The sequence below is a fragment of the Chlamydotis macqueenii genome, chromosome 21, assembly GCF_036417535.1.
Source record: "Chlamydotis macqueenii isolate bChlMac1 chromosome 21, bChlMac1.mat, whole genome shotgun sequence".
Lineage (NCBI taxonomy): Eukaryota > Metazoa > Chordata > Aves > Otidiformes > Otididae > Chlamydotis > Chlamydotis macqueenii.
This window is the reverse complement of record NC_141576.1, coordinates 9,663,458-9,686,979: the sequence shown is the minus strand read 5'-3', so window position 1 is coordinate 9,686,979 and position 23,522 is coordinate 9,663,458. Positions and strand designations below refer to the sequence as shown.

Below are 23,522 nucleotides of genomic sequence, written 5' to 3'. Positions count from 1 at the left end.
CCGGCAGCAGGAACGGCGCTGTCCCATTTCAAGGTTGAGTGGTCAGGAATATCAATCTGATAATTGTAAGGCTACAAATGAAAATCAAATTGCAGGCGGTTAGAGGATCGCACAACAAATTGATTCAGTCCTCGGACAAGTTCCCACCTCCCTGGTCCCCGGTTTCTCCATGGAGGATGGAGAGAGCTCTGGGTACCAGAGATGCAGGTGATGGGGTACATCCTTCTGCTCTATTTCCCTCCATCTTGCACCATTTCTGGAGGGAAAAAAAAAGGGCATTTGGGGGCTTTCTTTTTATTTTTGAGCATGTGTAGCTTCAAGGGGAAGTATTAAACTCTTGGGATGCTATCACCAAAGCAAGGGGGGAAAAAAAAACCCCCAAATATTTGCATGAGCCAAACCCAGTTACAAAATACCGCAAGGAAACACGCCAATTCCTACAGCATTTATTTCCATGCTCCCAAAATTTCCTTTCCTCTGGAAACCGCACATACTCAGCTCCCAAAAAAATGGGGTTTTTTTGTACCAAATATCCTCGATTCACAGTCAAAAAAAAGCGGCTATTTCAGCAAAACCTCCGTTTTGGCACAGCCGGCACCCGCTGAGTGCTTCCCACCGTGATTTCTACATTTCCAAGTGCCCCAATATATACAGATTCCTTCTTTATACAGTAATAATATACATCATATTTATATATATATTTTATATATATATATATAGATATTCACACACAGACACACGGACACCTTCGGCCGAAGAGCTGGCACCTCCAAAGCCCGCAGGGAGGTCGCAACTCCCGCCGTTAAAAACTCCCCATTCCCCACGCACAAAGCTGTTTTTTGGGGAAAAAAAAGCCCATTTTTCAGTTTTTTTCCTCCTTAAAAAAAAATAAAGGGTGATGCACCCAGGGCAGGACCACCCCCGGCAGCTTTTGGGTGGTTTTCTGAGGTAGGTGCCGGGTGGGTGGGCGGGTCCAGGGGGTGCTATAGCATCAAGGGGACCTGCCAGATGAGCAGGGTGCTGTCTGCGTCACCGCCCCGGCGCGGCGATTCACCGTTGAAGTTACGGTAACCCCGACCTCCCGAAACGATGGCCACTGAGGAAATCTCCTTGCGTGGAGTGTCACGGGCGCAGGGTCGGCTGCGCACCCAGACGTCGGGGTCGTCGGCCATCTCGTAGATGGAACCATCCTCCTCGGTGTGCGCTGGTGTGCCGCCCACCGGCGCTTCCCGTACCGACAGCAGCTGTCCGGGGAGGTGGGAGGTGGATCGGAGGCGATATTGCAATAAAATCCCTTTTTTTCTCATTTCCCGAGGCGGGGGACCATCCAGTTCGGGGGTTTTCTCTTCCTCACCCTCCTCTTCCTCCTCTTGGTCACCCTTTAGCACGTCGGGGGCCAGGGTGCTCAACGCCACTGCCAAAAACTCCACAGGGCCACCATGGCCGTTGAGGGACACCATGCCTTTTCCTGCCAAAAAAAAAAAAAAAAAAAAAACCCAACCAAAAAACAAAAACATTTTGCTAAAAACGAGCCCAAAAATAAGGCTGCATCCACACAGGGAGGGGTTTTTCAGGTGCTCACCGGTGATTTTGGGGATGCCCTCCAAGCGGGGCACAGGCAGCAGCACGATGATGCCCTGGTCGGTGCCCACCCAGAGGGAACCCTGGCAGATGAGGAGGCTGGTGACACGAACGTGTTTTTGACCTGCAAAAGGGGAAAAAAAAGAGGGTGAGGGATGATTTTGCAGCAGCATCTTCCCAGATAACCTATCACCAGTTCCTGGGGAACACACTCCAGAGCCTCCCAAATCCAAGCAGGATCTTCGCACAAAGGTCTCCATGCAAGGCAGAGCGCTACAAATATAAATAAATAAAAAGAGGAGAGAAAAAAAAAAAAGTGAGCCTCCTAATGGCAAATGAATATTTTATCGCCAGGACTTAGCGCTGCACGGCGTCAGACTCGGCGAAGCAATACATCTGCGGAAATGCAACTCCGGTTTCTCCGGGAGGACTTTATTAATGACCTGTCGAGTTAAAAAGGATGAGGGAGCACGAGTTCAAAAATGCATTAATGCCCAACGCTCGCTCGCCCAGGAAGAAAAGGAAGTGATAAATATTTTAACATGCCCTAAAAAAAAAGAAAAAATTACTTACACAAGTATCATGCTTATAATTATGCAATTATGTCATTTGGAAGCTGGAAGAAGGAGGGAGACAACCTCGCAAGCCCAGGGTGGATAAGAGCTGGGTGGGCAGATACGGGAGGGGGACAGTGCTGGACGGTAAACTGGGGAAAAAAGGGGTGCACAGGGCAACGGCAGTGGGGTGTGCGCGCGGCTGCATGCACAGGTGCAAGGACGCACGCACGGGGATGAAGATGGATACAAGGATGCAGGCACAGTGCAAAGATGGGATGCATGGATGCATGCAAGGATGCACGGGTGCAAAGATGGGGTGAATGGATGGGGTGGCAAGGATAAGGTGTATGCACGGGAGCACAGGTGCAAAGATGGGCTGCAAGGATACAGGCACAGTGCAAAGATGGGGTGCATGGATGCACGCAAGGATGCGCACAAGTGCAGAAGATGGAGTGCAAGGATGCACGTGTGCAAAGATGGGGTGCAAGGACGGGTTGCATGGATGCACACACATGTGCAAGCATGGGGTGCACAGAGGTGCAAAGATGGGGTATGTGGACACATCCACAGGTGCAAGGATGGAGAGAGTAGATCCACGCACGTGTGCAAGAACAGGGTGCACAGATCACAGAAGCGTGGGTGCCCCATCCCTGGAAACGTTCAAGGCCAGGCTGGATGAGGCGCTGAGCAACCTGATCTGGTTGGGGATGTCCCTGCTCCTTGCAGGGGGGTTGGACTAGACGGCCTTTGAAGGTCCCTTTCAACCCTAACCGTTCTATGATTCTAAAGACAGGATGCACGCACAGGTGCAAAGATGCCCCCAGCTCCACCCCTGCAGTCAATGAGGAGAGACCCCAAAGGTCCAAGCTCAAACCTTTGCACCATTAACCAGATAAATTCCTTGCACACTTTCTCTGCAAAGCAGCACAGCCATAAAGCAAAGCAAAATGTATGGGGTGAAGCCCCAACTTGCCCATTCATTGCAATTAAGAGCCGGTGGGGGCAAGGGGAGCTCACCTGGGAGGATGAAGGTGGTCCTGGTGGCGATGTTGATCTCCTGGAGATGCTCCAGCGTCTCTGTGTGGAACAGGCGGATGGAGGAGCCGGAGGAAAAGGCCATCCAGACCCCGCTGCCTGCTTTGATCATGTGTGTGACGCTGGCCTCCGCGTCTGGGTGGGCCTCGAAGGTTTGCTGCCAAAAGGGGAATTGCAAAAAAAAAAAAACCAAAAAAAAACAAACAAAACCAAAGGCAATCAAAAGGCTCAGCCCCCACTGCAAGAGCTGTTTGGGGACCGTGGCCCTGTCCATCTGCTTCCCAAGCTCCCTGCCAGAGCACTTCCCTATCGTACACGGGATGCAAACTGCACGAGAAAACACACCTTTTTGCATCAAAAAATTGTCTCTGCTGCAGATTTCCCAGATAAAAACTCATAGTAGAATCAAAGAATTAAATCATCGGGGGAGAAACCTGCACGCAGCAACTTCGCCTTCATTTCTCCTATGGCTTTGAAACCTTACTTTTTCACATCCAAATTTGATTTATATATTAAAAAAAAAAATAAAAGGAGCAGGTATTGATCCTCTTCCCAGGGAGGACCAGCATAGAGCATCCCCCAAAAAAGCTTACACAAAACAGGGGCAGATTGAGACTTTTAGGTAATCTCCCCCCTCCTCCCCAGCCCATGTGGGATTTATTCCCCGATGATTTATTCCCACATCACCAGTCCCACCCAGGCAGACCCCAGACCCTATAACCCAGCTCTCCATCAAATCCTATTTACACCATCCCCCAGTATCCCCCCCTTTATTTTTTTTCCCTCCTCCATTGCTTTTCTTCTGTAAAAATTCCCACCCGGCTCCTGTCATAAATAAAATTGGTGACTGAAAACGAAATCCAGTCCCCGATGCATTATTCATCCTCAGCATCGCCGTTAGGCTGGATTTACGACAGCTAATACATGCAAACTAGGTTTGGGCACTAAATGTGAAAATTAAAGGTGGGAGAAGGTTTTTCTTTTAGAGAAAGAAAGAATATTCAGCACTCTGATCATGCAGGTGTGGGAGATATCTTGGCATCCACCTCCTGTGACCCAATATTGGAGGGAAGGGACCCAAAAGTGACAAAAGGTGGCAAAAAGCAGCGATAAAAGATTGTTTGGGGCATTGCACAGGCAGAGATGTGCCTGTGAATTCTTTGGGGCTCAAACCAGTGTGTGTCCCCCCATCTCAAAGCCACCGCTGTGTCCACCTGTGGATGCAGCACAGGGGTCCCGGCGATGCTCCCTACCTGGGCGCAGAGGCTGGTGGCATCCAGGACGGTGACCTGGTTGGCGCAGCTGGCCCAGAGGGTCTCATCCAGCGTCAGGAGGGCTCGCACGGGGCTGGTACCCACCGCCAGGCGGGTGGGCTGCTCCGTTGGGTCCCACAGCCCTCCTGGAGCAGAGATGTCAGGGTGAGAAGATGCTCAGCAAACAAAAAAAAACAAAAAAAAGCATCTTTTGATGCAGCTTAATCCACCCCAAATGGTTGCTGGGGTCAGCTGTAAACCCCTCGTGTCCCCAGTGTCACCTCGGATGCCTCCGAGCATCTTAACGCCACAACCAAAGGGACGATGGAAGCTCGCACTCCCCAGCTTCAACCCCCCCAAAGCCCCTCTGCCCCCGTGCAAACAGCTTTTTAGCAGGCAACAGCTGGCCACCTGCAACACTCGGGCACGTTCCTCGCTGGAAAAGCCAAAAATTCAAAAACTCCTTTTTTTTTTTTTTTTCTTTTAAATGTATTTACTCTTGAAGCAACACTCCAGAGCCAATTCATCCGGGGCCGATCCGGAGCGTCTCTGTGAACAGCATCCAACCTGGATTTGGACTAATTTGCCACCGGCAGCGGCTGAGTGGCTTCAATAGATAATTGCTCTCCTTTTCTTATTTCCAACACAAATTTTTTAAAATAAAACCACAAGATCCCAGGGATAAAAGAGCCCTTTGGTCGCTCGGACCTCTGCTCCCATCAGCAGGAGTTTGCAACCGAGCCGCCTTTCAGCAAAGCTGAAAGCTTTCAGGGAAGCTTTTTCCTTCCAAAAAGATGAGGATAAGATTAAAAATCCCACCCTGCAGCCCCTGCCAGCAGCTTGCTGCCTTCGATATGCACTTATGCAATTGAGATTAAATTAAAGGCACTTAATTAACGGGCTCGCACGGTTGCTGTAAGAGGGGGAAAGGGGATGTGCAGCACCCCAAAATGCAATTTAAGTGGCTTTACTGACTCCGGGCTGGCCCGGGCGCTGCTCGCTGCAGGATATCTCGGAGCAAATGAGGGTTTTTGTCCAAAAATAGGCCAACGCAAAACATTATTGGAGGCTCTTTCCTACCCTCTAGCGATGAAACAAAGGTATGTAACAGCCCAGGCAAGAAGTCCCTGGGGAGGAAGGCTTTGAGCAAGCTACAGCCTTGGGCTGAGCTGGATTTGGGGAAAATAAACCCAAAATCAAGCTAATAAAGGGGAGGGCTCTTGCATGAATGGGGTTTGGAGGGCTTATAACACCAAAAATATGATTTTCTGAAGCCAACAGCTCTAAGGGGTCCTTGTGCACCCCAGCAGAAGACCCGTCCCGCAGCACCCGAGTGCAACCGCCCTCTGAGCAAACCCTTCGCTGCATATCAACCCCTTGCCGGGATTGTTTTCCCCATATTTTCCCCAAAATGTCTTGCATTCACCCTGGCAATGCAAAATAGCATTTTTTTCCCCCTTGTGCTGCAAGAAGGGGGGTGAAATAAAGAGGAAAAGAAAGAAAAAAAAAGGTGCTTTTATCATCATTTTAGCAGCCAGCACATTTTCCTGGCTTCAATAACCTCCTGCTCCCTGTTTTTTGGGGTGTCCCACCACAAAACCTGTCTGAAAGCAGGCGCGGGGATGCCCTCACCATTGCTCCTGGGGTAGGCGGCCACGGTCCCATCCTGCAACCCCGCGAACAGGTACTCAGGGCTGTGCTTCAAGCAGAGGACAGGCTGCAAGCCCGGGCTTTTGCAGGTCAACAAGCACTGCGTCCCTGTGTCCACGCTGCCGTAGACCGCGATGCTGGGGAGGGAAAGGGAGAGGGAGATGGTGCCAGTCCTCAAGGTTGGGTACTGGTGATGGCACCAAAGGACAGATGCTCACCTGCCATCTCGCAACCCCAGGCACACAGTGGGATGCGGGGACGCGGGGAGCTGCTCGGTGGTCGGTCGGGGCTCCTGGGTGCCCGTTGGTTCCCCCTCGCCTGCCTCGGGGATGTACTCCATGCACAGCACCGGCGAAGCCACTGGGAAGGACTTCACTGTCCGCGGCACGGCGCGGTTGAGGGAGAAGATCTCCACCTGCCCCCCTGCGCCTTCCTGGCCACCCCCAACCTGTGGGGATCCAAAAACGGGTGTTAGCAGCAGCCGTGAGCACTGGAGAGGGGGTTTGCAGCCAACGTGACCCAAACCCAGGGGGCTTTGCCCTGTTTTTGGGGTCGCTTCGCTCACCCAGAGGTAGCCCTGTGGCAGCGAGGTGCTGATGGCGGAGAAGCCCAGCAGCGAGGACTGCACAGGGTTGTGCACCGCGGCGCCAAGCTGCAGGAAAGATCGAGGTACAGGGGGGTTGTAACACCCCCAAATTACCCCAACACATGGTATTGGTGCATGCCCCAAAAATCAGGATTCATCCAAAGCCCAGCTTGTCTTTTCAATATTCCAGGATGGATTGCACCAATTTCTGCCTTTGCAGCCAGTTTGGTCACCCCATCCAGCCCATCCACCATGGGATTTCTGTCTTTATGCCCCAAAACAAAGACGGAAAGGGAAGGAGGTGTCGAGGGGTGTTGGAGAAGAGGTTGGCCATCGCCCTTACCTGCAGATCGAGGGCCTTGGAGGAGAAGGCGGGCATGTGGCAGGAGAGGATGGGGCACCAGAAAGGAGCTTTGCTCTTCTTGTCTTCATCGGGACAGAGCCAACCCGGCTGGTTCTCCTCCCCTGCAGCGAGCAGAGGAGATGGAGGATGGCTGAGACATTCCTCAGCATCCCTCCCCTCCCCCGTGGGACCCCAAAATTAGTAATCTGGCATGCAGAGCTCTCATCTCCAACCCCAAACCACTGCCGTTCATGCATCTGGGGCACATCCCACCCCTCTCCTCCAAACTATTGCACCCTACTGTGGCACACAGCCAAGCAATCGCCTCGACCAGCAGCAAAAAAAAAAAGCCCCCAGAAAACAAATAATACGTATATAAAGGGGAAAAAGCCCCCACACTAATGTGTTTCTTCACATTAGGCTTTAATGTGTTTTCATTTCTAACTCACGGATGCAGGATTATCCCCTAGGCATCCCAGATTAAAAACAACAAACCACATAAACTCTTAAAAACAAGAGAATCAAAAACCGTTCCAGCCCGGGGGGATCTGAGCACTCAAACAGGATTTCAAATGACTTTTTTTTCTTTTTTCTTTCTTCCATTAAACTTTTTTTTCTCCCCTGCAGTGGCTGGTACAGTTAAACATGACTAGGGATAGGGAACTGGTAGGAGGGGCAGCTCTTCCCTTGCTTATTTATTCCGGTTCATGGAAAACAGGTCACCCCCGACACCGTCAGCATGAGAGCCAACGGAAACCCATCGCCACTTGACGCCCACCCGGAGATGCCACCCCAGAGCAGCAAAACGCAAAGCATTTTGAGCCAGAATTACCAATTCCCATCATTGCTAGCGTGCAAACCCCCAAAATGTTCTCCATCACTTCACTCCAAATTTTTTCCTCCTGCCTTGCTTCATGTCAGGATGCTCGGAGTGATGCAAACTCCACCCTTGCTCCCAAATTCGGCTTTTCAGAGCAAAGGTGATGGCAAGCAACGCGCCGTGGGGCTACTCACGCAGTCCTATCTTGGCCAAGTGCAGGCGGTTCACCCAGGAGATCTTGCTCAGAGGGTTTGGAGTGATGAAGACCACCATGACGCTGATGGGGCGGCCAGACCTGCATAGGGAAAGCATCACCCGGTTGGTCTTTAGCTTCCTCCTCCTCCTGCCCCTCCCCAGGGTGGGAAGAGCCCACCCGTGATCTGCAAACTCACTTGTCTGGCTTTCCAGGCAGCAGGAGACGGAGACGGCACTTGTTGGCGGAGTGGATCTCCTCCTCCTTCACCTTCATCATCCTCTGCAGGGCCAAGCACCAGTCCTGGGCCACTGTCATGTTCAGGTTCTGAGGGAAAAAAAAGTCATAAATCACGGAAATGCCTCCAAAACAAGCCTGAATCATCTCCAAATTTCATCCACGGGGCTCAGGAGGATGAGGTGTCCAGCAGTCCCCGAGGAACCACATGGTTATTGCAAGGTGCCCAAGGTTGGCTGCACCCAAACCATGGGTTTGACCATGCTTTGGTGCATAGGTACCTGGTAGGTGCCATGCAAGGTGCTGATGAGAAGGGTGATCTGCTCCACCACCGCCAGGTCCTTCTGCAGGTCCTGCAGCTCCTGGAAGAGCCGCGGCGGCCCCAGGTAGACTTTATCTTGGGTGAAGAAATGGAGAAACAAGTTCCACGGAGGATGTCCCATCCCACCAAAACCAGCCCAACATCAGACCAAGGGACGGGCGCTCACTGTGTGAAGCCTGGCCAGCCGGCGGGTGCTTCTTGGCACCAGCGTTGTGGATGACGACATTGTCCTTGTCATAGGCACCGCTCTCCTGCCCCACCTCCACCACCTGCACCTGCGGGAGGGCCGTGCTCCACTTCACCACGTATTTGGGACCCAGGGGCACCAGGCTGCTAATTTCCAGCTGGCCTCTGCCGAGGGAGGATGCAAAAAATACACGTAAATAAATCAGCAGGTGCCTTGGCTTGCCCTGCAAGCCCTTGCAAAATGCATTGTGCAAGCCGAGCCCCCATTTGCAACCCCATGGCATGCACTGGAGCATGCTTGCACCCCCCAAAACGTGGGGCACGCAACCACAGCAGACCACACTTGGCACCTACCCTGGGTTCACCGGCCTGGAAGAGGAGAAAAAGGATTCATGAAGAGGTATTATGGGGAGCTGAAGGAGGGTTTTCCCCTTCACAACATCAACCTCCACCAAGCCCTGTGGTCCCAACAGGCTCCCGGACCCCGCAGCGCCAGGGGATGGAGGCTTTGCATAGAAATGTGCTGAAAGCAGGAGGCAAAGCAACCCTAAACCAGGCAGGTTTTCCCTCAGAAGCAAGGCTTGGTGGTTCTAAAAACACTTGGGTAGAGCTAGCAAAACCCACTCAGCCCAAAATTGAGGGGGAAAAGGGGGAAGGTCGCTATGCCAGCACGTTGCAAAGTGATTTTGGGGTCTGGGGCTGCCAGCACGTACTTGAAGTTGATGTTGGCGCAGACCAGCATGTCGTTGAGGAGGAAAACCTTCCGCTCCTTCGACTTGATGAGCTGCCCCCGGTCGCCATACACCGTCTCGGTCAACGTCTCGCAGAGCAGGAGCTGCCGCTGCCCCGAGCTCAGCAGCTGCAAAGGGGATGGAGCAGGAGCAGGGCTCAGTTTAGAGGCTCTTGCAAGCCTCCTGCCCTTAAATTTGGGTTGCTTTTCCCTTATTGCAAGGATTTGCCTCCAACTGGGAGCATGCATGGCCCCGAGCTCCGCAGCGACAATCACGCAACATGCTCCAAGGCTGCATGATACAAAAGCCCTTTGCACTCCCTGCACCAGGAGAGCAGAGCCCTGGAAGACCACCATGGCCCTTTTGTACCCCTTTTGGGTCTCTCTTCATCCCCTGACCCTAAATCCTGATCCCAGGGCTCAGCTGGCGGATGCCCCATTGCGGTTTTTGCCACCACAGCCATCTCCGCCTCAGGATATGTCGCAACAGCTTCATTTAGGAAATTTTTTTTTTTTCTTCCACCAAAACGGTTGCAAAATCAGGCAGATGAAACAACGCAGCTCATCCTTGTTTTTCCCTGAGTGGGGATTTCCCTGTGGAAGCCTTGAGATTTGTTTTCACTCAACGTCCTTTTGGAGAAAACCGGGACCCCGGCTTCCCGAAACCCCCAACATGGAGAGGAAAGTGGAAGTTGTAAAGCTCAACCACCATCTCCAAAATGCACCCAACACGATGATGAGGAGATGAGGCTGAAGGACCCACCTTGTTGAGGCTGCTGCGGTCGCTGATGCTCTTGCTGAGCTGCTGGATTTCAGCAACTTGGTCAGCCAAGCGCTTCTGCTCGTTGAGCTTTTCTGCCAACGTCTCCAGCTCGGTGAGGGCCAGCTGGAGGGACAGGCGGTCTGCGTGGCCCTTGGGGGTGTTTTTCAGCATGTCCTGGAGCAGGGAAAGGACAAGGGACAAAGTCACCCCCAGAAAATCAGCCCCATTGGGGGATGCTACAATTGGAAGCGTTTTTGGCACCTCTGAAGTCAAAGCTTAGGTGATACTTGGAAGTCCTCAAAGCCACAACCAAGCTCCCAACCCAAAAATGTGTTCCCTGCTAAACCCTTTCCTGCAGCACCCAGGCTGAAAAAAAAGTAGTGTGCAAAGCAAGGAGGGTGCAGGCACCCCTCGCCCATACCTGCAGGAGCAGGATGAACTGGGGGAACCTTTGGATGGGCTTCACCATCAGCCCGTAGAGCGTGACCCGGTCAGCACTGGCCATCTGCCTCTTCTGCAGGGGAGGGGGGGAAAAAGCAAAAAGAGAGTTTTCACCCATAACAGTGACCAGCAGCACCGTGCCACCTGCGCTGGGGTCCTGCTGACCTTGAGGAAGTCGAGGAAGGCGGGTTTGGTGAGACAAGCCTTCTTGATGAGGGACATGGCAGTGGTGAAGTTGTTGACGTAGTCGCTGTAGACGTCCAGCACCATCGACTTGGAGAACTGGGGGGAGGGCAGGAGAAGAGGTGTGATGGCGTGGGGGTCCCCCAAAAAGGGAGCTCGGCAAAACGTGGGGGTGCTCATGTATTTTTGGAGCGATGCTGAGGATGCTGGTGATACCCAGGTTGGGGCTGCATCACCTAAATCCTCCAACCCCCTCCCTGCTGTCACTGAGAAGGGTTCAGGGCAGCAGACCCCCAAATTTTCCTCCTACCGAGGCCACGAAGAGGTCCCCGATCTTCTCCGCTGAGTCCCACTCGGCCACGCGGGAGGCAAGGGCGATCTGGAACATGGAGTGGCACTGCAGGATCTCCTTCAGGCGAAAAAACACCACCTGGCACTTCCTAGTGCTCAGCACCTTTGGCTCCATCTCCATCAGTGGGTTCCTGTAATCCTGCGGGAGACGCCGGAGCATCAGCATCCCCGCATCCCTGCACCCAGCCCCCTCCCCACAGAATCCCCCCCAAAAAGGGGGTCCCCCACCTGCAGGATGCGTTTCAAGGAGTCTACGTAGCTCCGCTCGCTCTGCACGATGGAGCCCAGGATGTGTCGCCGTACCACCTGCAATGATGCCGGGGCTCAGCCATGGTCTCACCCCAAAAAAAAACAGGATTGCAGGGGGGACACAACATGGGGACAGCGTGCTGCAGAAGTGCTGACACGGCGGCACTGCTTTCTGCTGACTTGTCCTTTCCCCGGTTGCTCAATCACGGGACCAAGGGGAAGCTGTGCCCCCTCCAAATCCCCCCCGAACCTCCAAATCCACCCGGCACCGACCTGCTGCGGGCTCAGCCCCTCGGGCATGGGGCCCAGCTCTGGCGGCGGGTGCTTCATGTCAGAGACGGTGACCTCCAGAAAACCCGTGTCCTCCTCCTCCGAATCCCCTGCAGGGAAAAAAAACCCAACCCAAATGCCAAAAAAATCCCCAATTTCAGACTTTTTGGGGTCTAAAGAAGAGCCTGCAGCCCCCTCAGCTGCCTGGCTGGGGCTGCATTAGGGTTTGGAGCTGCAAGCGGAGCTGGACCCCAGCGTCCTCCCAGCATCGTGTGTCTGTCCCCAGGCTCTGGCCACTGTCACCGGACACCAGCATGACTCAGGCTGTGAGCGGGGACGGAGCCAGGTCCCTGCGGCGAGGGGACAAAAAAGGTTCCTGTCCCCAAAAAGCCACGCTGGTTGGGGGAAAAGCCCCCCATTCTCACTCCAAGGGTGGGTGTGGGCAGGGAAAAACAGGAGAAAAAGAAGCCAGAAGCAGCAAAAAGATGAAAATGGGGAAAACAAGGGGTGAGCGCCTGCTGTCTGGCACGGCAATCCCTTACCCGAGGCCGAAGCAGCTGAGGAGGAGGAGGGCGAGCGAGCCAAGGCGGTGTTGCGATGCAGGGAAGGCCGCTTCTTCCACATGGCCATAACGCCCCGCTACGGCCACCACGGCCCCATCCCTGTTGCCTATAAATAGCCGGTAACAGGGAGGACCAGCCGCGCTGAGGGGAGGGCGCTGGCGGCCGGGTGACCTTTTTCCTTCCCTAATTTTGGCAGGGAGAATCGCCGCCCTTGGCTGCCAGCTCCACGAGCTCCTTCTTCTCATTTCCATGTCTGGGAGATGGGATGCTCCGCTGCATCCCAGGGATGGGAAGGGATGCTCTGGAGCATCCCAGGGACGGGACGGGATGCTCTGGACACCCCACACAGCACAAAGACCCCAAAAGCATTTAAGTCCCCATCCCAGCGAGGCTAAGCCGTGTTGGGGACATGCAGCGAGGCCGGGGCACACACACTGGATCCCCTGGGCAGCCCCGGACGAGCCGTGAGGCCACCCGTCAGGATCCTACCTCCCCCGTGATGCTCCAGGGAGACCCTTGAGCTCCGACGGGCAGGCGGCTGCTTTTGTGCCTCCACCGCCCTCCTCCTCCGCTCCCCATCCCCTATGCGACAGCGGGAGGGTTAGGGGAAAAAACAAACCACCCAAAATTGGTACTTCAGGGCAGATCTTGCCCTGTGTCCGAGGGAGGCACCCATGGGTGCTGGTACGGTAGGGTCACTGTTCCCATAGGGACACAGGTGCTTGGAGCAAGGAGCGAGCCGAACTGACCAAGCTTGCATGGGGATACAAAGAGGGAAAAAAAAAATAAATCAAATAAGAGCTTAAAACACAGAAAATAAATTGGCAAAATCAAAAGCTAAAAGCCATAATCCATAAGTTTTTTTTTAAAAATACCCTCAAAAAGGATTTTTTTTTGTTCTCAAAAGCAAGGGAAGGGTTTTCTCCACTTACCCGGCACCTCTTTCCGGTGTAGGAACGTCACCTTCCTCATCACCGCGATCTTGGTCTTCTCCAAACCATCCTTGGTGCCACTTTTGGCTGCTTTCATCAGCTGGGTCATCTGGGCAGGGGGACGAGAGGGACCGGGAGGCTCGAGGCAGCACCGGGACCCCATTTCGGGTCCGGATACAGCAGTGCCGTTCCCCTGGGGAACGTCCCCTCCGAGCACCATCCCCATTTTTCCATGTGGCCCGATGAGCGGGAAGAGGAAGCACGTGGTAGAGGAAGAAGGATGCTCCAGCATTGCTCCTCCATGCACGGGGACACAGCCGCAGGCAAGCGGGTGCGGGCAAAGCGGGAGCATGCAGCGAAAGCGAAGAGGAAGGAGGGAAGGGAGGCAGGAGTGCATCCAATCCCTCCCCACAGCCGGGGTTTTATGTGCGAGAGAGCAAAGAGTGGGGGGTGTTGGCCTTCCACACCTCAAATCACAGCAGTTTTAGCCCAAAGCTGCCATTGGCATTGCCTTCCCATCCCAAACTGGCCAAAAAACACCAGCCTGGATGGTTTGGGGCTGGGAAAGCCTTGCACTAACTTTCTACACCTCCCAAGAATCTCCTTCCCCACCTGATTTCCACCCCAGTATCGGGGAAAACAAACTTCTCAGATCCATCTATCCCGCGGGTGACTTTGCTTCATCCAAATGCCCCTTAAAAAAAAACCAAAAACACCCAAAAGCAAATGGTTTGGGCAACTGGAGGATGGGGAGCTGCAAGACAGATGGACATGAGAGGCAGCTTTGCGGTGCTTAACGCAGTTTTTTTTTTTTTCCTCTTCTGAGGGATAAAATGGGATGAATTCAGGCTGGATAAACTCCGGGAGGGTTTTGGATTTTTTCCCCACCCTGGGAAATTTAGGGGACAAGGGATGAAGAGGGATAGTACCTTCCAATCGTACTTCTGCTTCAGCTCCTGCATGTCTCTCCCCCCAACTCTTAAAGCCAGGATGTCCCTCTTAGTCCTGGCGTATCTCTCCTTTAGTCTATTCAGGTCTGGAGAAAGCTGAGCCCAAAGCAAACCAGGCAGGAGGAGAAGGCAGAGGAGGCGAGAGAAGGCAGAGAAGAGAGATCCAGGTAAGCAGCCAAAAAAAAAAGGAAAAAAAAAAAAAAAAAAAAGGAGGAGAAATCATCCCAAAGCAGCACAGTACAGGCAGCATCTTCCCAAAAATCCAGCTTTGCTCAAGCAGGGAAGGGAGCAAGCATGGGGAAAAGCAGCACAGCCACGCTCCAGCAATGCCAGAATGTAAAAGGAAAGGGATAAATAAAGAAAAAAAAAAAAAAAGGTGGAAGGAGGGGGAAAAATTAAAAAAAAAAAAAAAAAGAAATGAAATCCCCAAAGTTTCGGGCTGGCTTTGCACTGGGCGACCCTGGGAACCGCAGCATCCTCTGCTTCACCAGCTGTGGGAGCAGCTGGGCTTGATGCTCCAGTGCCTTTATACAAGCAAACCCAGAGGAACAAAAAATAAAGAAAACAAAATAAAAAGGAAAATAATAATAATAATAATAATAATAAGTAAATTCAAGCTTTACCTTGGGCTGGAAGGATGCCCGCTGCTTGGCTGGCTCAGCCTCCGGCTTGGTTTCCTCGCCCGAATCCTCGCTGTAGCTCTCGAACTCGCTGGAGCTCCAGCCCAAATCCTCGCCCGCCCGCGGCCCCTCGCCACGCTGCACCTCCTCGTAGATCAGACAGTGCTCCGTCCCTGGGCCTGGCAAACAAAAACCAGCTTCTTTTCCTTCCAGAAAGGGAATTTCCCCTCTCCAGGGACCCACAGGAGATGGTCCAAATCCTCAGGGTCTTGCAGCCCCTCTGGGAACACATCTGCCTTCATCCCTCCCGAATCCCAGTGGTTTTCCCAGGGTTATCCCCCCACTCCGTGCCCTCTTCTAGGATGTGCCCCTTCCCGGAGCGTGCTTCAGTTTGCCTGGCTGGGAAATGAGCTCGTGATCCCTGGGAATGGCAGGGGGAAGGTTGGTCCCTACTGTTCTGCTCGGCATCGAGGTTTTCACAGGGGACATCGTCATAGATCACATCGTCCTCCACCGCTGGGAATTCGAAGCGCTCACCTTTAGGGGGGACAAAAAAAACCCGCAGGGACTCAGGTCAGCACCCGACAATCACACCAGGAGGGAGAAACCCTTCCCAAGCCTTGGCAGGGAATTTTTTTCTGGCATTTTAACCCACCTCGGCGGCCGCTTTTCCTCTTCCAAGTCTGGGCACCGACGCTGGGGTCTCCTCCAGCCTCCCCATTGCTCACCCCCACCGGCAGCCTGCAGGGAAGGGGCTCAGGGAGCACCCCAGGGTGCAAATTCCCCGGGATTGTGTGCAAACCCCCGGGGTCGGGAAAACCCAGGCCCCTGATCCCCCCCATCACCGCCTGTTCCTATCACAGGGGTTCACAAGTGTAGAATAAAGCTGGCACCATGTCCCCCCTCCCAGCCCCGATCACACGTCTGCTTCGTTGTGGATTTGGGGGGAGCCAGGTTTTAAGGCGACAAAGCAAAAGACCCAAAAATGGCTTTTTTAGCCCCAGATCCCACGCTGCTGGAGGGCAGGAGGATGCATTGGCATCGGAGAGCATGGGGAAAGGGTCCCTATTCCTGGTGGGGGTCCTGCCCCTCTCACTGCGCCCTCCTTGCAGCCAAATCCGCATCTTTTCCCCCCAAATCTGCAGCTGGAGTGAATACCAGCCCCCTTCGAACATCTGTCCCAGGAGGTTTCTCCCCCATCTCCTTGGCTGGGGGCTGGAGGAAGCCCCCACCACCCTGTTAACAAGCACAGACCCCTGGTAGTATTCAAAGCCCCCCCAGACCCGCAAAGCTGCAGGGTGCATCCCAAAACCCTGGGGCTCTCCCGCTTGCAACCCCTTTCACAAGCAATGGGGAGAAGCTGGGGAAACTGAGGCACAGCACCAAGCTGCAACATGCCAAAATGGGGAGGGACAAACCCCAAAGTTGGGCTTTCTGCTTCGAGGGATTTAAAATCCCCCACAAAATCCCCCCAGAACCCCACATACCTTTCCTGGGTCTCCGGCACCAGCCCATCTGCGGAGAGGAAAAGCAAAGAGAAATAGCGTTGGCATGCGGGCTGGCACCCGTGTCACCCTGGGCACCCAAAGGGGACATGGTGGGGACATCGGGGGCACACTGCCTGCCCTCCTCACCGGTGCCGGAGCTGGCAGCACGTCGCCTACGAGGGGGTGCCTGGAGGACCGCTTCGCCACTGGGCTCGACAGCCGAGTCTTCTTCCTCTTCTTCCTCCTCCTCCTCCTCACTATCCTCAAAGTCAAAGGCTTCACCAATGTCCTCCTCCCCGTGGGGCTGGGGGCTGGGGGTCTCTGGAGCGAGATGGTCACCTGTGAGCAGAAACTGTGTCACTCGGTGTCCCCCTGCAGTCCTGCTGCACCCCAGGAGGGATGCAGGGATGGAAGAGAGGTCACCCCCCAAAAGCTGCAAGATGCAACAGCCCTTCGTGTTTTCACGACCCCGAGAGGCTCCGATGGGGATGTGTAGGACGCCCCCGGGCAATGCACCCCCATTTCTGCCCAAGGTTGGGTGCCCCCCCCCCCCCAAAAAAAAAACGCCCACCCCAGTGCCACCATGTTGACAGTACCTACTGCAGGGTGCGGGGGCAGCTCAGAGGAAGCCATGGCACGGGAGGTTGGGATACTCCGTCTGGGCCCTTCCCCGAGGCTTTCCTGTGGGAGAGAAGGAAAAAGTGGGTGGAGAGGGGAGATGGGGAGATCAGCCCCCCCAAAACCATTCTGAGGAGAGGAGGCAACGTGGGGAGACCTCAGGTGTGATGGATCCAGCTCTGGCTGCCGCGAAATCTTGCAAGGAAAAAGAAAACTGCTCCCAGGTTCCCAGTTTGTACGATAAATCCACCCCCATGCATGGAAAATTTATCCCATTCACAGCAAATTCAGCCCTTGCATGGCAAATCCAGCACCAAGCATCAAGCCCGGAGGTCTCGGAGTGCGGGAAGCGCCAAGCATCCTCCATGCGATCGATGGTTGATCCGGTCAGGTAACCAGAGACGCCCGGCACGACGCCCTGAAAGGTCGCCAAGAGGAAGAGGAAGGACGGAGCCGGGACCCCGCTCCATGCTCGAGGGACAATGCGGCAGAGAGAATCAACGCTTAAGATGCCACAAAGAGCAAAACAGGGGCCAAACTCTGTCCCCAGCCCAAAAAAAACACCAAACCCTGATAAATTTATTCCTTTTGTGCCAAAACCCCTTCGAGCTGCAGCGCAGCGCGGGTGCAACTGCCCCGCGTGGGTTTGCAGCAAACCACGCGGCTCCAGGACCACGTACATACATAAATATATAGATATACAGGTCTAGAGCACAGCAGGAGGGAGCTGGGCTCTGGGATCACCTCCCAGATTTCCCTCCGCCTCTGGAAAACGAGCTATAAACCCCTGGCAATCACAGCACGTACACAACCTGATGCTGCAACCAGTTCGGCAGCCCCAACCCCGTCCAGCTGCAAAACCCCCCCCAAAGCATCGAGCGAAAACCCACCCGACCCTTTTCCAGCCATAAAAAAAAAAAACCTAAAAAACCAAATAAACCTCTTCTTCCCCTCCTTCGCCTGTGTTACGCCACAAATATCCTCTTCCAGCCACTTTTGCAATGAGCCCGTTGCCTCCGTAAACACATTAATTGGGATTTATTTGGGAGGAGGACCCGGGGACGCTTATGCTTTCCTCCTTGAACTCTTTTCCCAGCCCTCAAAACAGAAAGCAGTTGGCAGCCAAGGCTGCTCCTCACATGTCACCTAATCTGCTTCCCATTAGTGTGGGAGCAGGCGATTCCCTGCTCTCCCTTCCTTTCGCAAGCTCCGGGTTTCATCCCTACGGATGCGATGCCAACCAAGCCATAAATCCACAATAAACCAGCCCCTCTGGGTGCGGCGGAGCTGAGGACCACGAGGGAAAAAAGCCATATTTCTGCAGTGATGCCTCCAAAAAAAAAAAATCAAGTTGAAAAAACCCAGCAGCTGCTGCTTTTATCCAGAAACCAGTTTGCTTACTGGTTTGCTTTCGCCCTTCCAGTAACCCGATGGCTTCCGCATTCAGAGGGAGGAGCGGGAGGACGACGCACAGCCAGGCCCTGAGGCTCGGTCCCGATTTTATCCTGCTAGCGGGGCAGGAGAAGGTCACTTCCCATTTTGACAGTTGACATAAGCTCCCATCAGCCCCATTTGTCCCGGGGCTGCTTATTTTTTTTCCGTCTGCGAGCACGAGGAGAATTACCAGCACTCCAAAAGAACCCGCCTCAGCTTTTAATTGGGTCTTGCTAAATAGAAAAAAAAAATTTAAAAGGTTATTTTGCAGAATTTTTCAGAGCAAAACTGCTAGCAGGGGTGGGAGCATCCCAGTAGCAAAACACATCCCATGGAATTGGAGGCAAAAATGTTGGTGGGGATGAGCTGAGCCAGGGAGATGCCCCCAGACCAGCCTGGGATAGCGAAACAGGGATGCAGAACAATCCAAGAAGGCCACAAGGACGCAAAATAATCCAAGAAGGACACAGGGGTGCGATACCATCCTCAGAAAGCCAGATTTCAGGCAAAGGAGAGCTGCTGGCTCCTCACCCTGCCGCCAGCGAGTGGCTCAAGGGAGCATCACGAGCCCCGTCTCCCTCCCAATGCGCGCTGGGAGGAAAAATAAATAAAGCCGGAGCTAAATAAAGGCAGAGAAGCAGGGCCATCTGCTAAGCCCAGCCCAAGCCTTCGCCCAGCAAGCTGGCAACTAGCTGGCTCAATTTTGTTTATTTTTAGCCACCGCCACGGAGCGACAGGTCCCAGCTGGCGGGAACGGCTGCCAGCCCCCGAGGGATCGGTCCCCGGCTAAAGCATCCTCTGTCCCACTCCAGCAACCCCCTCTTTTTTCCCCTAAATGTAAGGGTTTGCAAAGAAAACAACAAAAATCCATACTATGACAGCAGGGATTTACCCTGGGAATCCCTCCTGCTCCTCTCCGCGTCCCTGCCATGTTAATCTCTCCGTACAAATAACCCCGGCGCTATTTATAAGGGACGGCGGGGTAGAAGTAAGAATTGGCTTTCGTCTCTCAAGGGTTTTCCCCCTCTCCTTATTAATTCCTCCAGCCGAAGGGCCCGCATCCGAACCGCGGTTTCTAGGGTTATTTCACCACCTGGATGATTTTCCACCATCACTTTGGCCAAAAAATAGAATTAATTCAGATTATTTCCAGCGTCTAGGATGCTGGGGAGAGCAGCGCAGTCCCCAGAGCAAAGCAGAGATGTTTCCTCCCCCAAATCCCAGTCTTTTAAAATAATAATTTTTTTAAAAAAACAACAAACAGCAAATATTTGCTGCAAGGTAGGTTTTTTTTCCCAGCCCTAACTGGGTCAGTGCAGTGCATTATCAGTGTTTTAAGGGCCAAGTGGTTTATTTCTCAGTTTTCCAAGGAATTAATCACGGAGATTTTAAGGCACCGGCACAAGAATGAGGGCTCCAGTGAAGAAAAATTATCCTGAAGAAGAAAAATTATCCCACATCTTCAAAATTCTGCCAGATTGAGTGGTTTGATGCAGTTGGTGGAGGCAGCAATAAGGGGCGGCTCAGGGAGCGGGGGGAATGAAAAAATAGCAAAAAGATGGGGGGTTCTCCCTAAAAAAAAGGATCTTTTCCCTCAAAAATTAAAAAAATGGGTTTTCCCAGAAAAAAAAAAAGGCAAAAGAGGGGTTTTCCCCCTGAAAAAAAAATTCCATGAATTTAAGCCAATTTTGAGATTATATTTTAAATAAACTCCTGCCAAAAGGCATCATCCTATAGGAAAAGCTCTTCCCAAACACAGTGTTTCCCTCTTGCACCTCTCAATGGCTCTTCTGGACAAATATCCCACAAATATTCCAGCTAAAAACTCAAGCCTTGGAAAACTGCCGCCATTTTCCTTTTTATTTTCCTTTTCAACATCGCCGACGAACCGGAAAAAATCCATCCCTTGTCCAGCTCACGTTGCGAGAAGTGCAAGTGCAGGGGAAAAAAGGAAAAAGATCAATAAAAAAAAAATCAGAATTATATAATTTAAATTTTTTAAAAAGCATGTTTTGCAAAGATTTCTAGCAAAGAGCCCCAAAAAGCAGGAAAAAACCCCTTATTTATTGCCAAAACTCTCCCCAGCTTGATGCTTATCCCAGCCTCTACCTTTCAATGCTTTTCAAAGTAATCACAAAGTTCACCCGCTGCGAAACTATCCCGGAAAGGAATTTGAAGGGACAAGAATTTGGACCAGGAACAAGAAGGAAAAAAAAGCAGAAAAATTGTTTTTTTCTTCCCCTATTAGCATTTCCAGCTCAAATTCTCAATGATTTTGGGGGTTTGCTTTATTGCAAAGCTTCAGATTCAAACCTCTCCCCCTTTGCAAGTGATTTTTCCTCCTGCCAATGCTCTGAAGTCCCCTTATTTTGGCTGAAATGCCACCCAAAAATCAGCTATCAGGTGGAGACACTGACGAATTTGAGATCACCCTCCCCAATATTCTTAATTTTCCTCCCTGTTTTGCAAACACTTATCCAAGCACCCCATAAAATATTGGGTTTTCCACCCTGCAGATGCATTATTGCCCTTTTTTTTTTTTTTGCATTTTGGGGCAAAATCTGCTCTTTGCAGCCCAGCATCTTGCTAGAAGACATTTAATGTATTTTAAAAAAATAATAAACTGGTGCAAACAGAGGGGAAAAACACTGCAGTGACTTCAGCTCCTCTGCAACCCTCGCAGCGTGCAATGCAACCTCGCACCCCAATGCAACCAATGTCCAAAAAAAAAAAAAAAAAAAAAAAGGCAAAAAGGAGGGAAAATCACCATTATTTGCTGCTAAAGTCGTCCTGGAGGAAGCTCTCACCTCCCCCAAAATTGCAGGTTCCTGCAGGTGCTGCAAACCCCATCCTGGAAAACCCGGGAGGGATTTCCAGTCGTCACAGAGTTTGCAAGAAAATTAGGTAAAAAAGCAGAGGAACGGGTAAAGAATGAGCTTGATGTGTCAATAACCACCACCTCTCTCCCCGTTGCGTCTTCTTTTGGTTTGTATATTTAAAAGCAATTAAAAAAAAACCCAGAAAATAAATATATAACAAAAGCCCGGAGCGCTGGCGGCAGCAGGGAGGCAAAGGGCAATCTCATCCGCTTGCAAGAGGATGACATAACCTACAGATATGCATTATATATATATAAATAGATAAATATATGGATTTATGGGCAAGGAGGGGAGGGGAGATGGGTTTTGCTGACCTGGGAAGGCCGCGTCTCCTCTGGCTTTGTATCCGCATCGGCCGAGCAGGCCCCCGGCAGGGAGGCGATGTCGGAATAAAAAAAAAAACAAAACCAACCCCAAGAAGCCAAGGCAATGGGAATGAACCCCTCTCCTCCGCCCCCGTCACCCACCGTGGGGTGCCCAGGGTGGGTGACACCCAACTGGCACCCACCCACCCAGGCCAACAAGCCCAGATCCCGGCGTCCCAGGGCTGGCGGCCGGATGGGAGCCGCGGTCCAGTAGCTGCAGCGAGGGATGCCGGGATTTCGGGCAGCATCTCCCCCCCGCCCTTCCTCTTCTTCTTTTTCCCAAGCAGCTCTGATTTACACCCCTGGTGTTCCCAATCCTAATAAATAACTCCCCAAGCAGGATTTGGCCCCCTCTTTGCCTTTTAACCCCCCGCATGCCGGGGCGACTCGTTAACCCTCTCGCCGCCAACGGCATCGCCCAGGCAAAACCAGCTAAAGATTTGCAGCGGGAGTTTCCAACATTTCCAGGCAGAGAGGGTTTTTTTTTTCTGGGATATTTTACATCCGACCCAGCAGCAGTGGGGCTGGCAATACCAAAACACATCTCCACGTCCCTATTTCCCCCATGCCAGCTTTCCCAGTCTTAAAACCCCCCAAAAATCCACTGTACAGAAAAAAAAAAAAAAAAGTTAAAGCAGTGAAGGGCCCTGGGTGTGCATTTATTTAAATGATACAAAATCCACACATCTTACCTATCTCATCGGTGTCTGGGCTGTGCTTTTCTTGCCAGGAAAGAGTTTTCTGCCTCAGTCACGGCGTTACCGGCTGGCACACCCCGGCTGCTGCCGCCCAGCCCTGCCTGGAAAACACCCCTTGCAAACAAACCAAACAGCTGCCGGGTCTCTTCCAGCTCGAAACCAGCCAAACAAGCCCAGGGAAAAAAAAAAAAAAAAAAAAAAAGAGACATGTATCCCAGTGCCCTTCAGATGACTCACAAGCAGCTGAAAAATAAAAAATTAAATTAAAAAAAAAAAAAAAATCACTTTTTCCTTTGGGTAATGGCACTGCTGCCCTGCCAGGTACTGGTGCCCATGGGGATACTGAGCCCTGCCAGGAAAACTTCTCTGCGAGTGGGAACAGGACCTGACCATCGCGGGGGACAGGACTTTCTCCTCACCATCCCAATATTTGGAAGGGGGAGACCCTCCCTGGCTCGTTTTTGGGGAGCAGCAAAAGCACCCTAGCAGCAATCACAGGAAATTAAAGTTATTTTAATAATATAACTTCAGAGCACCCACAGCACCCTCTCCCTCGCAGGCTGCTGGTGTGTTTCCCCTCGCACCCACCAAGCAATCAGAGGGGCGGAGGCGGCACCGAGCAGAAGGATTCCCATGCAACCGCGGCGCGGGCTTTGGACCCACAACCCGCTCCGTGCGGTGCCGCCACCCGTCCGGCGACCAGGCAGTTTGCTTGCACCGCTGCGTTGGCCAAGGGGACAAGTTTGGGCACATCCTCAAATTAACATGCACGCAAACCCTCCGCAGGCACCCAGTGCACCCAGTAGCCATCCGCAAACCCCCATGCAAGGGTGCATCGATGGGGTATTAGCCCCCCAGACACCCCCTCTAAAAAAAATCTCACCCTACGCTCAACAAAAATAGGAGAAACGACTCATTTGCTCACTCACAACTGGTGTGGTGGCCAACGCGCCGCCGGCACTGACTCAGATGGGGCTGGGTACCGGCGTCAGCAGGGCTGGGACACCCCAGGGTGCTGGGAGCTCAAAGAACCCCTCAAAAATAAATAAATTACATTAAAAATAAAAGACCACCCTGCAGATAATCTTCCCTGCAAGCCAAGGGGGCTCCTGGCTGCAGCAACCAGGCTGCCTTTTTTTATTTCACAGCAGGACCGCAAACACCTGCAAGGGTTAAGGCTGCTTTGCCAGCTCCTTTGCTTGGAAGCAACTTCACTTTGCACACAG

At 52.7% G+C, this 23,522-nt stretch overlaps 1 protein-coding gene across 5 annotated transcripts; it reads right to left on the bottom strand.

Moving 5' to 3' along the window:
• Positions 1-430: 430 nt before the first annotated feature.
• Positions 431-22,305, bottom strand: ARHGEF10L (Rho guanine nucleotide exchange factor 10 like). 5 transcript variants are annotated; one of them, XM_086764733.1, is made up of 29 exons: positions 22,291-22,305; positions 16,899-16,983; positions 16,450-16,641; positions 16,303-16,330; positions 15,471-15,556; positions 15,269-15,352; positions 14,819-14,994; positions 14,175-14,291; positions 13,246-13,354; positions 11,754-11,860; positions 11,460-11,537; positions 11,191-11,370; positions 10,863-10,979; positions 10,678-10,770; positions 10,257-10,430; positions 9,477-9,622; positions 9,118-9,132; positions 8,744-8,928; positions 8,537-8,652; positions 8,218-8,345; positions 8,020-8,120; positions 7,006-7,127; positions 6,642-6,728; positions 6,295-6,524; positions 6,059-6,213; positions 4,427-4,572; positions 3,156-3,330; positions 1,583-1,705; positions 431-1,468 (listed from the first exon to the last, which is right to left on the bottom strand). In XM_086764733.1, exons 2-29 carry the CDS (start codon positions 16,933-16,935, stop codon positions 984-986), a joined length of 3,792 nt encoding a protein of 1,263 aa, XP_086620859.1. In that variant the 5' UTR covers positions 16,936-16,983; positions 22,291-22,305; the 3' UTR covers positions 431-983. The 5 variants fall into 5 exon arrangements, with proteins under 5 accessions (XP_086620859.1, XP_086620858.1, XP_086620860.1 ...); XM_086764732.1 differs by lacking the exon at positions 22,291-22,305 and adding an exon at positions 21,548-21,797; XM_086764734.1 differs by lacking the exons at positions 9,118-9,132; positions 22,291-22,305 and adding an exon at positions 21,548-21,796.
• Positions 22,306-23,522: the final 1,217 nt, after the last annotated feature.